The sequence below is a fragment of the Pelecanus crispus genome, chromosome 11 (genome assembly GCF_030463565.1).
Source record: "Pelecanus crispus isolate bPelCri1 chromosome 11, bPelCri1.pri, whole genome shotgun sequence".
Taxonomy (NCBI): Eukaryota; Metazoa; Chordata; class Aves; order Pelecaniformes; family Pelecanidae; genus Pelecanus; species Pelecanus crispus.
In genome coordinates this window covers 12,656,297-12,672,771 of record NC_134653.1, presented here as the reverse complement: position 1 = coordinate 12,672,771, position 16,475 = coordinate 12,656,297, and the positions used below count along the sequence as shown (strand labels likewise).

Below are 16,475 nucleotides of genomic sequence, written 5' to 3'. Positions count from 1 at the left end.
CATTCTTAGTGCTACATTTGCCTTTTTTTAATTGAAGGCTACAATTTTGCTTCAAAATTAATGCTGTCAGTAGCAAAAAGCTCTGGCTGTTGCCTCTTGAGTACAATATGAAGTACAGCTGATAGAGGGATGTTCTTACCCTGGTACATGTGTGCTTTTTTTTTTAAGATACTAGTCTTGTGAGACCCATACACTTAAACTGCTGTATTCTAGATCTCTTACAAATTGAGGAGAAAAGGATTAATTCAGTTAAGACTTTCTTTAGTTTTCAGTAGAGAACAGTTCACACATGGCTCTTGCAGATTTCAAGACAGTCAGATAACTCGTATACAAAAGTGATACAAAGTGCTGAAGTTCTAGAACAGAACAGTTGTAGCAAGATGACTTTGTCCATTCAAGTTTACTGATTACACAGATGAAGTATCTCTATTTTAAATCAGCAAAGAAAATGCTGTGTAAAGGGCAAACTTCAGAAATTATGGAAAAGTATAAATCAAAGGTCTCATTTTTCTTCTAGCAGCTGTAAGAGAAAGCCAGTGAAAAATAACTGGTCCTTAGGAAAGTGCTGCCCCTAAAAATCAGCATCTTTCATTTAAATGGATAGGTGGTTGCAGGTTAGTGCAATAGTAAAGTGCAGAAAGTGTTTTTCATTCTCTTCTCTTTAGATGTGGGTATCTAATAAGTTGTTCAAGTATACAAAAATATTCCATTTGATTTTTCTTTTTCTAGATCATGTGGGGGAAGTCTTTATTTACAATGAATTTCAATAAAATTTGCATAAATACCTACCCAATACTGCCTTGACTCTGTGTAAGCAATCATTCTGTCCTGTTTCCGCTACTGTGCTCTATGGTATCAATATTATCAGTCGTTTTTCCCCCTAATGTGGCAGTAGCTGCTGAAACTGATATATCATTATCTTCAGAAAGTGTTTGCTCTGACTGAAGGGATTCTTTCATTTCGTCTTTGCCCTGTAGCTTTCCTTCCCTCGATGCCACCAGGATTCTCAGTAAAGTATTCTCTTTAAGGAGGTTTTCTGATGCATCAGCTAATTCTTGAAGCTTCTCAGCCATTTCTAATAATTCTTGATTCTTCTGGTCATATGTGGCCTGTAACTGCTCACTGTGGAGCTGCAGAGTCTTGTGCTGCTTTTCCAGTGTGTGTTTTTGCTGCTGTAGTCTATGTTCCTCTCTCCTAGCTTCAGAAAGCTGTGCTTCAAGCTGGTTATGAGCCTGATGAAGGGCACTGATTTCTGATCTTAACTTCTGAATTTCTCTCTCTAAGTGGGAGATGTGTCCTTGCTGTAGAACGGTCTCTTTATGTAGGCATTCTTTGGTACAGGGCTCCGATGAAGAAAGACTTGAGTGACGTAAAATAAATTTAAGGAGATTAGGAAGGTTAACTGAAAAGTCTGCAGGGAACTTCACACTTTGTTCCTTCCTAGAAAGACAGAACAAGTAGTATTAAAACTTTCAGATAGGTAAGCAGTCATAATTTTATCTAAGCACCTGCTGTTCAACTCCAACTTGATATCTTGGTTTTTTTATCAAGAATCAATATAGCAGCTAAGAGAAACCTGAACTCACATAATAAAGACAGAGCATGTGGTTTTTCTTGTGATGAACACTTTTACCTGTATTCCAGTCTGGGTGCTGTAAGCATCTCTTGCGTTGGATTGGTATTTGTCTGAGAACAAAATTTTCTGTCTAATTGCAGGAAGCAAATTTTACTCTTGTAAATCACCCAATTATGGGTTATGAGCTTGAAGTACATACAGTAGCATCACTGTTGGGCAGGTGTAATCAGAGCATACTGACACTAACATTTGTTAATAAGTTGAAGGAGAGCATTTAAGTGTTCCTAATTCTACACACATTGTTAGAAGTTAAGTCCAGATGTATAAAGCTATCTGATGGGAAATGATTATTTTGAGCTTATATATGTTATCCTGGAAGAAGTAGCTTAATGTGTTCCAACATCAGAGCGGTATTGCAAGGAGCAGAAAAGTACACAATTTGCTTTTCAACAGAAGTTAGTCAGAAGCAAGGCCTTTTTGCTGCCAAAACCCCAAATCTTTTTACTTGTTCCTCTTACTTGTCTTCATGCCACTGATGTGATCAAGGAAGCACACCAAACAAGTTTTTTGTTTGGGTTTCCGCCCTCTGACCCCCAGCTCATACGGCTGTGAATACAAAGCCCAGCATATGAAGAGGTAGGCCCATTGCTTTCTGCTACAGCATGAACTGTTACTCTTAACCTGACAAGAGTCCAAGCTGCTTGAAGACCACCGAGTACCAAATTTCTTCCTCAAGACTACTAACCACCAAAAGACACCCACAACCTCCAGCTGTGTGAAATGTTAAAACTATTGCCGGTTTTGGACCATGTGCATACTTATGTCACAAAACATAGAAGGCAAAACTGTCCTCTGAGGACTAGACAGGAACTAACTCGTAACCATCTCTTTCTGAACCAGTTATGTCTTCAGCCCTTCACTCAGCATGTTCCACTATAACATGAGTTTGCTGCCTCCTGACTATTGCAGTAGAGCTACTTAAGTATGTTTAAATGGAAAACTAGCTAACAGTTTATCACTTTGTATCATGTTTAGCCTTCGCCAGTCAGAAACATACTCTCATTCAGGGGCCATCAAAACAGAGAAGAAAAGCTTAGTTTACTTCCCTTTAGTTGCCAAATTCATAACCAGATTAATGGTATGTAGCATACATTCAGACATGGGTTAATTACACAAGTCAGAAAATGGGCATAGGACAATCCCAAACAAAAATTATTCCAAAGCAAGAAAGCCAGATTCAAGTATAATGCCTAATGCCTCAAAGTTCACCGCTGCTGCTCCTGTACAACACACACCATGGACAACTCCTATGTCCCCATGTATGACATGTTTCCGAATTACTTACACTGTGCATCTGGAACAGGGGAGTTAATTCAGTTACCGGTTACAGTTGCCTCAAAAACACTTTCTGTGAAATCCAACTCATCAGCATATGGGATATAAACATATGCTAATTTCATTTACTGAGAAATACTTATTGTATTTCAGGTGAAAGACAGATTCCATATTTTATCAGTAATTCAAGAACTTCAGACAGATGAGGCTCCTGTTCATCAAAATTAAGCTATTTCTGGAAGCGTAAGCAACATGATTTTTCTTCCCCTGCAGACTTCTGGTGATCAACCAAGTTACTCTTGTAATTACCATCACCAGTTTCTCAGCTGACAGTCAGCTCACATCCAAGTTTAATGAATTACAACTTGATTTAGGCAAAAAATAGTCTACACTAAGACAAAATTGACTCATTATACAGTGGTAATATTTTACTACGTCATCATCTATTCTTACTGATCAAAACCACAGTACGTATCACAAAAGCTAAAAGGCTATTTAAAACAAGAAGCAAAACAAAATATTAACAGCATGTGGTTGAAAGAAATTGAGAACAGAGTTAATTTGCAGAAATTGTCTCATAAGGCAAATGCATAAGGAACTTCACAGAAAGCCTTGATATGAGGCACCTTTATATCTAAAATTAATATATGACTATTCTAGTAGTGCTACTGATACTACAAATACTATCAAACCCTAGTTTTCTTGATTACTTAGATGCAGCAAAATATAAGACACACTGGAGAGGAAAAGCAAGAGAGAAAACAATGACTAGACGTAAGGTACCTTTATGAAACCAACTGGAACATTACAAAACCAATCTTACTAAAACTATTAAGTCTGTTGCTCCAGAGACAGTCTAGAGCTGCTTTATAAAACAGACCAAGGCAAAATGAGTATCTTATTAAAAGAAATAGGGAACACTGGACTTCGTAGTAACACAGGGAAGATGATAAGTATTAGAGGAAGCTTCAACTCACTATAAATTGTTTTACTGCTCTAAAACCTGCTTGAGCTATGCTTTAAAGTAATTCAAGAAAAACCTTTTCATCATGTTATACATGACACTTGCTCTGTCCCCTAGAAGGCATGGTTCTGCAAACTAGATCCTTGTTCAAAAGTGAGAGGGAAAGTCACTTGACTGAAGTTTCCACATAGTATGTTGGGGCTCATTAATTAGAACAGTGGTCTTAAAACTGTAGGCACAACAGTATTTGGAAATCAGTTTCTAACTTTTTCCAGCCCTAAAATTAATCACGTTAGCATTCCAGTGGTTGTTAATATAGTTAGATCTAGTAGCTCTTCACCTTATGCCACTTGACCTAATGGAGTAGAAGACAACAGCATACTACTGCTAGTACTCGTCTCAGCTGTCAACAGCACCTCATGAAACACATGTGGCTCATCTCAACTAAAACTGAGACTACTCATCTTTAAACCAGCAGGTCCTCTGTTTGTAGCCACTCAAGCTAGCCAGAACTAGTGGACTGTGCAAATGAGAGATACAGAGCCTGAACACTGGAAAATGTGCAAAACTGAGACCCAGTGGAATCTGGGAACTTCACAGGTAACTGGATTGGGGTTTTGGCACTGAAGACTGCAGCTTTTGCTAAGCAGCAGATGAAGGTAACTCTGCCTTTATGTAGACAGGTACACACCTTGGAACCACTCCAGCTGAGGTCCTGCTCAATTAACCTAGGGAACTGTCATGGAGAAGGACTGGAACCGAGCTGGAGGAAAGTGGCAGAGGGAGCCTGATCTGAGGCTGATTGGCAAGGCTTACCGCACAAAGTACGGGAGATGATGAGTTGGAAGTTGGGGTGACGCAGAACTGATATAAATGAAACTGTTTCTGTACTAAATTGAAACATGAATTTAGAATTGCAAAACTTAAGGCAGAGTTTTAAAGATTTTGTGGTAGGTAACACTGCACACTACCAATATTCTGAATTACCATTTGCTGATGATAGAGTTCTTGAGGGAGAAGGGTGGAAATCCACATTTTTATTTTACATTGCAAAGACGTAGATATTTATTATAGTGCTTGTTTTAATTTCCTTTCTATAAAAACCATAATTGTGTAAGATTGAGTATTAATCTTTTAGAAAAAGAAAACCCACATATCAATCAAGTTGAATGCATAGGGCATACATGTAACACCAAAAACATGTCTGAAACAACAAATTGATCACTTTCGAAAACTTGCGGCTCACTTGCATCTAATGTTTCTTTCTTGTTCCTCAGCCTGTGTGAGGCTGGATGCACCTGCACTGTGTGTGCTGGAACAAAGCAGAAATGACACACAGGTTTGACACTGGATTTCAGAATTTCTCCCTGCTGCAGAGGAACACTAGGATTCAGGACCCCTGTATACCATTCCAGGTCCCATCACAGTCCTAAATGTACTCTCCTGCCTTTTTACATCCCTAACTTGAGAATTCCTTTTCTTCCTGACCCACCCTTTGTGCCTTTCTCTACCCCACCCTCCTTTGTCTTGTTTTTTGTTGACCCATTCATGCATCAGTTCGCTTCCCCCAACTCAGCTTGCTTTCATCTTCCCAGAAATTATTCTCAATCCTAGCTGTTTCCTTGAAACTACACTTCCCTGTCCTGCACTCTTATTTCTTGGCTCTTTCTCTGAGGTCTTGCTTGCTGTATATAGTTTCACTTCAACAGCATATACTCTTTGTTTTACTGCTAATCTCCTTTGGATGTTTTCCTCTCTAGGTGTTAAACTGCTACTGAAGCTTCATTTGTTTTCTGTTTTAAAGAAACAATGCAAGGCTTCTACAATGCCAACCCATCTGCTGCTACTTTTCTCCTGTGAAAAGTCCAGCACTTGTTACTGAGCCAGAATGAAAACCAAAACATTTCGGGAATATACACAAATTCCCATGATGTAATTCTATAGTATCTGTAGAAGCAATGCTGTGTAATTTTATTTTTTTTAAATTGCTGCTAAAAAAATTTAGGCAATACCATTAAGGACACTAATGACAATCAAAGTATCTGCACCATTTCAACAACAGATTTTTTTCAACTTTGAAAAAAATGTATTTATGCCCAAGTGAAAGAGTGGAGTAATGTGTTGTTTTAAGAAAGAAGAAAGATACTTCAATAACCACACTGTTAGTTTACACAGGAAGTTCTCGCATTAAATTACTTTCAAGCATGGCTTTCACTTGAAGACTGTATCACACCATTTGAAATATTCATAGTTTAAAAAAACCCTTATGTTTAAGAAACACTGCAGTAGAACAGCTCAATAAAACCCCCAAAGTATTTGCAATAGTTTTTCCAGTTTTTCTAGCCATGCAACATGACAATCTTCCAGTAACTTTTATACAATTTCCAAACAATTTTGAGAATGTTTTCATTTTAAGTACATTTTCTTACTGTGTCATACTTCTGCTTCTTCAACTACCTTTTTTCACTCCATCCCATATTCTCTATCTACTTGATCACAACATTCATAACGGTTGTTTGGGTTTTTTTTTTGCTTCATATTCTTTTATGGCAACACAACGACGTCACTAAACAAGACTAATGGTATCACAAAAGCAGGAAAAAGAAAATCCTATATTCTGATTTTATCGGGAATGGAAACACCTCTTATTTACTGTACATTTTATACATTGAAATTTCTTTTAATATGAAACTTCTTTCAATACAAAAGGGAACATAGCTGACATATAAATGAAATATAAAACAGAGGAAAATTTAACCCTTACTTTTATTAAATCAGGACAAGATATGAGCTATCTCTATACATGCCATTCCTATACTATGTAAAAGCAGAGATTTTGCTTTAGATATTAGCATCTCCTTTAAAGAGCTTATAAAGGCCAGAAGTATTTCAAGTCATTCTCTCTGCCACCGTTAGACTACTTCGTAACTGATGGAACACTTCCATGGTTTATGCAGATTGCCAAAGAATCCAATATCCAAAATACAGGTACAGCTAGACATGCATACATTTCCCCCAAAAGCCAAACATCAGAACGAGAGAAATGCAACCTGAAAGAACTTCAGTTTGAGCAATGAGCACTCCGAAGTCCCTCTGATTACGTTCATTCTACCACAGAGGAGGGAGAAATAAAAATGCACAGATTAAGACCACTGTAGTATTTCCAAAGGATGCATAAGCCCTCCTTTAGTACTCAGATTCTCTACCTTTTTTGGGGTTTTGTTTTGGTTTTTTTTAAGACAAATTTTTTGCTTTAAAGACACCTAACAATCTGTCTCCTCTCTCTGTAATATCAGGATTGTTAGTTTGTGTTCTCTTGAACAAGACTAAGCTTGGGCTGGATTACTTACTTTCCATCTGTGCTTATTTTTTATTTTTCTTCACTGAAAACATAGCAAGCAAATCCTTGCATTTTACTGCAAGAATCCATTACAATATTCCCTTAGTTTATCCAATTAGAAGCAATTAGATACAAGTTGCACTAGATCTACGTTGCACCACCATCTACATAATTTCTCCCATTTTTCCCCCTCCTGTAGTCACTCACTAATTTATTTGGACCATGCCAAAATAATAATTTTAAATACAACCAAATAATAAGAAAAATTAACTGAAGAATAAGGTTAGTAATGTTGATGTTCATAAATAAAGACTTACAAACAATTAAATAATGACCTTTGGAGAGAACATTCATTATCTGCATACCATCAACTATCCACGTCTGTTGGAGGGTTTTTTTTTTGTTGTTGTTGTTTTTAATTGGAATATGCATAAAATAAGAACGCCTATATGGAAATGAATTACTGTTTGGCTTTTTTCTCTACTAAGACATGTAACCAGATAATTATTATAACTTAGTAAAATGAAAGCTAAAAACCCACAGGGAAAAGAATTACATTACCTCTGATGAGGAAAAAATAAAATGGTTGGGAGACGGTCTGTCATGAATTCCCATGGAAGGTCATTTCGAGTGATATCAATTCTGTTAAGAAAAGACACACTGATGAAGAGAACAGGCATATGAACAATCTGTATTTTCTTGTAAAACGCCATTTTAGGGATTGCAAAGAAGGAAATGCAAGTATCTGTGGAAGTAAGTCTAAATGTGTTATGTCAAAAATATGTTGTGCATATGAGTCAGCAGAATTAATTACCAATATTCAAGATGATGAATCTCAGTTTAACAAATACCTGTGGGGTTTTTTTCCTAGAAAAATATGTACAGTATTCCAACTACTCTCACTGAGCAATTAAATCGCACAGTTACTCATTATGTACACATCTTCATTATGTACACACCTTCCTTCTCTGAAACACACAGACCTGCCTAACAGTTTCAATGTGAGACTGAAGTTTTTTCTATTCATTCATTTGTTCCTCAAGTACAACTCTATGAATATTTTCCCCTCAAGTAGTTTTGGGAGTAAATTACTTTGCTTCTTCCAAGGACAAGCACATTCTTAAAGGCACAATTTTTTTCTAAAGCTCTACAAGAAAGGAACACAAGATTTTGTGAATGACACACTTGTTCAATTGCTTGTTATGTTTTTCTCTGCATTTTTTAGGTTGTCTTTGATTACAAATAAAATTCTTACTAATTACAACCATTTTATTATAGAAAAAACCCCATACATGATCACATCAGTAATACTGCAATAAAAATAATGGAACAAATAAGAGCACTTCAAAGTCAGGAAAGAGAATGGGTGTAGGTTTGAGACTAGCATTACATCTGTGGGAACAAAGCTGCAATTATGAACAGGTGATAACTCCAGATTTTTAATTGAATTTTTTTCCTATACATCTCATGCTGCCTCCTGGAGTAAGTTGAGTCAGAATGCAACAAAGATGCAATCAGAGCAGATATAAGTATTGATGTATTATCAAATATATGAACAAGAATGTTTGGGTTGCACTGAAACATTAAAAACCCTGGAAATGCCAAACAAAAACATGTATTTTTTAATATATAAAAAATACATTTTATGTATATAAATATATATTATACACATGCATGCTTATATATAAAACTATATATATGTCTATAAACAGGTTTTGGCTGGGACAGAGTTCATTTTCTTCATAGTAGCTTGTATGGTGCTATGTTTTAGATTTGTGATGAAAATAGCGTTGATAACATAGGAATGCTTTGGTTATTGCTGAACAGCACTTCCGCAGCATCAAGGCCTTCTCTGTTTCTCACTCTGCCCCCACAGTAGATACACTGGGGGAGTGGGGACGCAACCAGGCAGATGACCGGAACTAACCAAAGAACTATTCCATACCATATAACATCCTGCTCAGCAATAAAAGGGAAAAGAGGGGGTTTTAGGGGCATTAGCCAGCTTTTACTTGGGAACCGTCTAGGCATTGGTCTACCCACAAGAGGTGGTGAGTGACAGCCTTTGCATCACTTGTTTTGCTTTCTTCTTTCTCCTTTCACCTATCTTTCAATTATTAAACCATTTTGTTTTATCTCCACCTCCAAGTTTTCTTCGTTTTATTCTTCCTTTCCTCTTCCCCCATCCCACTGGGGATGGAGGGGGGAAGTGAGCGAGCGGCTGTGTGGTGCTTAGCTGCCCATCAGGGTTCATCTACAACAATATGTATTTTGCTTCTCTCAAACAATTTCTCAAATACAGTACTACAGGATATAATTATTTGCTACAAATTATCAGAGAGGGGTAAACATTATTTTCTACTGCTGTTTTATTGATTCACTTCCTGAAATTAGGAAGCTTCAAGGTTAATTGCACTGTTTAAAAATTCATTTTACTTAAACTGCATAACTACTGCAGTGAGATTGAAAATCACCAAATTTACACAGAGGAAAACAAAATAATGCATTCAAAGAGAAATGAGGCAGATGACATTCACATCTACTATTGCAAGACTGTAGAGAGAAAAAAAGTAAGTATTTTCTAGGCTGATAACCTCAATGAACTTACATTATTCTAGAGAGATGAAATTAGCATCTTTTTTACCTTGCCACAGTGAAATTATCCGGAGGCAAAAGCCGAGCAAGTTGAATAAAGATGTGATTAAGAGAAGCACAGAATCCACACCACTGCGCATAATAGAGCAGCAAGACATTCTGGAAAATGAAATAGAGGAGTTCGATTATCCATTGTAATTAATCTGCAGTAAAGGAGGACTAGTCTTCACAACATCTAAAACTTGGAACCCTAATAAACTTTATTATAAGCTATTTACTGATACCCTCCATCTACTGAGTTAACACACAAAAGCTCTTGGGGAATTCTCTTTCCATGAAAAAAAAAAGAAAAACAAAACGAAGCGGATTATTCACATTATTTAATTTAGGATCAGTCCCTTTAAGTGAAAATGCACCGAACTTTACTACACTTCCCAAGATTCTTTTGCAATCTTAAATTCCTATGTATCTAACAGTGACTGTATACTTCATATGGGAGGGGGCAAGGGGAAGATGATGTCTAGATGTCTGCTTTTTGCCTCTAACTAACAAAGCAGGAGTTAGGGCTGCTGGAAACCAATTACTGGAGATGCATACATTCACTGCAGACCTGAAAGACAACGGATATTAATCCTTACTATCACATCTTTAAGAAATTGAAGTAATTTAACTACTGTTCAGGATGACATCTTATGTAAAGCAATTTCATGGCATGCAATTGGAAAGCTTTTACCTGTAAGAGTTTTGGGGTTTTTGCTGTGTGCTTTCAAATAATGCCTTAGGTTTAAAACCTTCTATTTATTTTTTTTATTATGTCTACTTTGCAATAATTTCTAACTTTTTTTAAAGTAAGTTTTTAAAAAAAATTGTAATATATAGAAAAAAGTTGTGGTGTATTTATTTCTTTTGAGGTATGAAACACAGAAATCAGAATATTCTTCAATGTTACCTCAAACCCTATGTATTTAACATGTGGTCCTGCTACAGTGGAAGAAAGCAAAAGGAAAAAAATCAAGTCACAGACATTTTGAGTTTTTTTAAATTAAAATCTGTATTTCAAACGCACAGGAAAAACACCACAGCTCCTCCCCCCAGAAAAACCCAAAACCAACCCCCAAAATCGCACAAACCTTGAACTGTGGCAAAACACTGTCAGGGAATCAGTTGCACTGACTTTTTGATTATTTTAACAGCAGATTATCTTTCGCAGATTTACTTAAGATCACATTATTCCAAATTGCCTTTTTTGGAAAAAAGGCTTTTGAATTGTTACAAAATAACATATTTTATGTTACAAATAAGCAAAGCACATCAATGTAAGAAAAGAATGAGACCCCCTCCTCAAAAGTCTGAGCAATGATTTGCAAGAAACTTTTTCAGTAATGAGGTATACCTTTTCACTCAAAAACACGATATCATTAAAGGTATTAGTAGTCACTTCAGTGATTACACGCTGTTCATGAAAATGGACTGAAGGGTCATCAACAAGATGCCTTTTCAAGGGACTGTAGAGAATACTGAAATTTTTTATGAAGTTCTCTGAAATGAAATTGATACAAAGAACAGTTATTTCAGTTTCATAAATATGTGATTTTGGCAGTGTTTACTTTGGAATTCAGACAAACTGACAGAGAAAATACAAATTCAAACCTGGTTTCACGTCATTAATTTTTGACAGTTTGGTATCAACTCTTGAGTAACCACCACTGATGTGAAATTTCACAGGTTTTTTGTTTTGCTCATTACAGTCTCCTTTTCACTTGCCACACTACTGTCTAATCTTGTTTCTACTCCTATTCAATGTTCTATAATAATTCTCTGCCCTCCTAATCTAACCACACACCTGGTAAGTCATAAATAGCATCCTATCGCCCCTTTTCACTTTCTACATAGCATTGAAGTACTTGGCCCTTTACTTGAAGGCTCCACTTAATTCCACATTTATTTGCATTTATTCTTTCATTTTTAATTAGTTTCCCTGTAATTCTCCTTTTGCTTTAGACCTTTAAAGACTGTGCTATTCCCATCACAATATGACCAGCCACCTTTTATCTACCAGTAACCACCTTTCGCTTCATTCAACTTTCTCCTTAGTTTTAAGATATTTAACAAGTAGCTGGCCAGCGGTAGAAGTTTAAAACAAGCTCCAAAGCCGTCAACTACCTTCAGCTACACTACTCTGAGCCTGGACCATGTTCTCTAAATTGCTGCAAGATACTGACTGTATCCTTCTTTTCAATTTAGATAGAGAAACATTATTCTATGCATTATAAAATAAGAGTATTCAATAATCAAGACAAAAGATATAATAGCAAACACACTAAAAATAATTATTTGATCAATTAGAAACATCTTGTGCTGGTATTTCCAGTCCAAAAACTAGGCCCAAGTAAAACTGGCACTTTTGTAAATACATACAAAATACCAGATCATCAAGTTTATCTCTGAAATGCAAACAGCAGTACATTTAATTTTGTATTTACTGTTCAGCATTTCATTAAATTCTTACACCAGATCAAACCAGTTTTTTTCTTTCTAGATCTCCAGATTTGGAGTATCTATGCATGATTAAGTAATAACTGAAAGGAGAGGGCTAATTGAAAGACAAACGCCTGAATTTTTAGAAACCATTTGTAAAAACTGAAATCTGTTAAAGGTATTAAACACAAATCCATTTTGTTATTTTAAAATATCAAAAGTTAAGAGGCTTAAGGAAGTAAAATAGAATTTTAAAAAACCCACAAAACCCAAACATAAATCACAGTGACTGCTTGACAAAATACGTAGAAGCAAAAATTTTCCGGAAGTTCAAATGACTTTGAATAGAAATATACTGAGTGTTACTCAACAGAGAAACCCTCATCATGCGCAGGAAATCCTGTGACCTGAAAAAAGTTTGAGACAGAAAGTACTGGGAGCAGAAAGGGGAAGGAAATTTCTCCCTCCTCACTCTGATCTTAATTTTTCCTAAGCATCCTTTTATGGTCACTGGGGTTTTTGTTTGTTTTTCCAGAGTGTTTTTCTGAGGGGTTGGGATGGAGACAGGATATAGGGCTGGATGGGACCCTTAATAAGAACATGGCTATTTGTTCTATGTTGTGCATACTTCTGTATTTACAGATTTATGGCAAAATGGAAATGTAATTAATGCTATAAGAATTATATTGATATACCTTCTTGAACAATTTATTTTAATACTATGTTCACCTGAATTTACTTCCATGTTTACTTATGCTGCTAACATCAAAAAACCCTGCATTTTCTGAAGGTGGACTCAGTTTTGCACATCATCATGACAGGTAAATGCATGTGGTTAGGCATGTTGTGTCTTATTCAATAACTTGCAAATAAATCAGAACTGCGATCACTAGGTTGGCTGGTTTTATGATTTTGGTTTTTTTCTCCTCCAATTCAGCCACAAAAAAGAGTATTGACAGAGTTGGCCAAAACCACTTCAGAGCTCTACCTTGAAAACACACATACTTTTCAAAATAAATTTAAAACAATTTGTAAGTTTGTTTCAGAAGACATATCTCTGCTGATAAGTGGGCGGTATCTCACGAAATTCTGGGATATTTTAGTACATGGAACAGCTGAGCAAATACCAACACCACCATTAATAATACAAATGTCTTCTGTAATATCAAATGTGTTAGATGCATAGTAATTTTTTTTTTTCCCCCACAAGCATATCAGTTTAGATTTTACCAATTCCTTCAATGCATCAGGCAGTCAAGAATCACGTATTTTGAGGTTCACTTCTTTTAAAGCAAATTACTTTTGGTATAAGAAACTTAGTTCTTACGTCACCCAGAACACAATTCTCCTGCTCGATTAACTACTAAATAAATTAGAATAGAATAAATTACAATTCACAATGTTGACTATAGCCTCACTTTTCAAAATGGCATTAAGTTTTCCATTCATAAGCTTACTTGCAAACTTAATTTTCTTATTTCAAGCATTTGTATAGTGGATACCATACCCAGGGTAGATCCAACAAGTGATTGATTTTGATCCAGGACATAGTGCACTTCCTCTTTCAGGTCAACAATGGCGGCAAATTCCTTAAGATGAGTAGATCTTGATGCTCCTAGTCTCTCTGCATATATCCAAAAAAGATTTGAATCCAGTAGATAAAGATTCAAGGTTTTGTTGGTCCTGCAGCTCAGACCAGTAATGTTAGTGCCACTGATATGAAGGTCAGGAATAAAACAATTCCTATCCTCAATGTGAGGAATAGAATGTTGGGTGTTATCTTTCTTCCCATGGGAAGAAAATGCTACTTTGGGAGTCTGAAAGATGGTCTTCTCAGAACTAATGAAACTTAAAAAATGCCTGTTTACTGTCCTGCAACATGCAGTGTAATAGCTAAAAGGACTATAGAAACTTAAGAAATTGCTGCATTCTATGGTATTTGATATAACTTGAAAAAAGGTACGTTCCTGGAGGTAGAAAGAGTCCAAAGCTGCTTCTATCTCTAAAAAGTTACAGTGTGGCACATGGACTTTATTTGGTTTAACACCAAGGGTCTGGTTAATGCAAAGCTCACAGACATTGTGAGTTCTAGATATTGAATGCCACTGTGGAAGCACCACTGTGTTACAGCATGGGTACTTGGTTATTGAAAATGTTTCTGATAATTTCATGTGTGCATCTGGTACAGAGGAATCAAAAGCTGGTGAATCAGTGTCTCCTAAGTGCTGCAGATCTGGCTCAGCTGCCTGGCTTTTATTACAGCTGTGGTATTCCAAGGCCACTTTGGTAATCTACAGGGGGGAAAAAAAAATTTGAAAAAAGAGCAAGATTAACTGTACATGGTTCACTCAAATGCAGTTATCTGTTGCAGGTTTAACAACATATATGCAATTAGAGATGGAATTTCAGAAACATGAAGTTGACTACTTCATCCTTACAAAAAAATTATAGGAGGCTCTGACTTGATAACAAAGATAAATTTTTAGATATTTCAGCATGTAAGAATTAAATGTATAGAAGAACACTTCAAAATTTTTTCAGTCCACTAGACTGATCTCAAGGTCCTCTTTGCATCATATTTATCACAGTGCAATAACACTACATTTTAAAGTTAAATCCCACTACATGAAGCATTAATCAGTACAGGTTCCTGAATTTTCCTCATTTTCCAATACGAGGAGAAAATAAATAAAGGCATTCCCATATGAAAAGAGAACAGAGATTTTTCCTGGTATAGGTGGTGCACAAATTTGTAACAATCACTAACAGTGTCGAAGCAATGTTAGTATTCTCCCAGCCACGGGTGTATGGTTGTAATACTGCAGATGTACTTTGCATATAGTAACATGTGACTTACTGGGAGAAGAAAGAAAAAAGGAAAAAAAGAAAAAAGCCTGCTTCTCAGTGCAAACATTCCTGTGCTGCATCACCATTTTGTTTTTCATAACCAAGGGGAAACAAGCAGTGCAAGAAGGAATTCCCTTTCTAGGGGATAAATAACATAACATACAAGAAAGGAAAATGAAAGAGGAAGTTTTCTTTCATCCTCATCTATCACATTAAACATAATCAAAATACAGAACATACACACATTGCTTACACAAGAACACTTTGATAGGAATCATTATAATTATCAAAGGGATGTTGAAGCATCACATCTAGGGGGGGTGCTGTGTCACAGGACAGTCAGTATTAAATGTGGTCTATAGCAACAGTTTGTTACAGTCTTTAAGAATTCACTGTTAGATGTTTTCATCCTGAAAACGCTCAATTAAATACTTAAAAGAAACTTGACCCCTCACACTATAATCTAGCCTGAAGATTTTGACTACCTACATAGAGAAATATAAGAAGAAATTATGAACAGAAAACCAGATTTGCAATAAGACATCTCATTTCAGCAAGCTACTATCAGAAAAAAAATTTTGCTCTGAGAGCTTTCAACATACAACTTGACAGCCTTGTCCTTTGCAACTGCCTTACAGTCAAGTGGTTTCATTGCTTGATGAAACCCACAGGATGGCTGCAGTAGACATCTCTTCCTATGGTAAACAAGTTGTATAATATCTATCAAAGCAAAGCTATACAAGATCAACTGGAATATTTTGTATCACATTTTGCTATAGATAAATACTGCTATTTAGCAGAGTGAAATCTGAAACAGAACATCTTATGTTGCACTGATTTGATCTAAAGAAGTGGCACCTGTTACCAGAATGTTTGATCTGTGACAAGCGTCACTGAATTAAGTCTGCCAAAAATAAGACAGGTTAGTACAAGAATAATGTCAGTTCTTTTCCAGTCTTTCCACAAAGATTTCCCCAGCCCTATCTTGTAGCAGTCTAGATATTATTTTGTCTGTTTCTAGTTTGGCTAAATATTGTATCATAAGTTATTTTCATGTTTTTCCTCATTGCTTCAGACACTGCGATATTACTTAGGCCGCCTTGTGGAAACCACACATTCTAGGACACAGATGCCATGTGTATGTCAGCACTGCCACCAAAACTTAGCCCTGCTTTTCATCTTCCACAGACGCTTGCTTCTTGTTCCACACTGTCCTTAGTGCTATGCGACCACCACTCTGATGTACAGCTCTGTGATATACTAAATGGGACAATGGGTTCCAGCTGAAAAACAGCCCAGGGAAAAAAAAATATTTTTCAGCCAAGTTAGTTTCCCTATCT

General features: G+C 36.2%; 1 protein-coding gene across 2 annotated transcripts in view; it reads right to left on the bottom strand.

Moving 5' to 3' along the window:
* Positions 1 to 639: 639 nt before the first annotated feature.
* TXNDC11 (thioredoxin domain containing 11) overlaps positions 640 to 16,475 on the bottom strand; it is a 34,616-nt gene continuing 18,780 nt past the window's right edge. For both annotated transcript variants that reach the window (XM_075718564.1, XM_075718566.1), the window contains 5 exons: positions 13,796 to 14,579; positions 11,204 to 11,349; positions 9,860 to 9,969; positions 7,777 to 7,857; positions 640 to 1,440 (listed from right to left, as the gene is read on the bottom strand). In XM_075718564.1, coding sequence (XP_075574679.1) covers positions 819 to 1,440; positions 7,777 to 7,857; positions 9,860 to 9,969; positions 11,204 to 11,349; positions 13,796 to 14,579 — 1,743 coding nt within the window. In that variant the 3' untranslated portion in view covers positions 640 to 818. The remainder of the gene's footprint in view (positions 1,441 to 7,776; positions 7,858 to 9,859; positions 9,970 to 11,203; positions 11,350 to 13,795; positions 14,580 to 16,475) is intronic.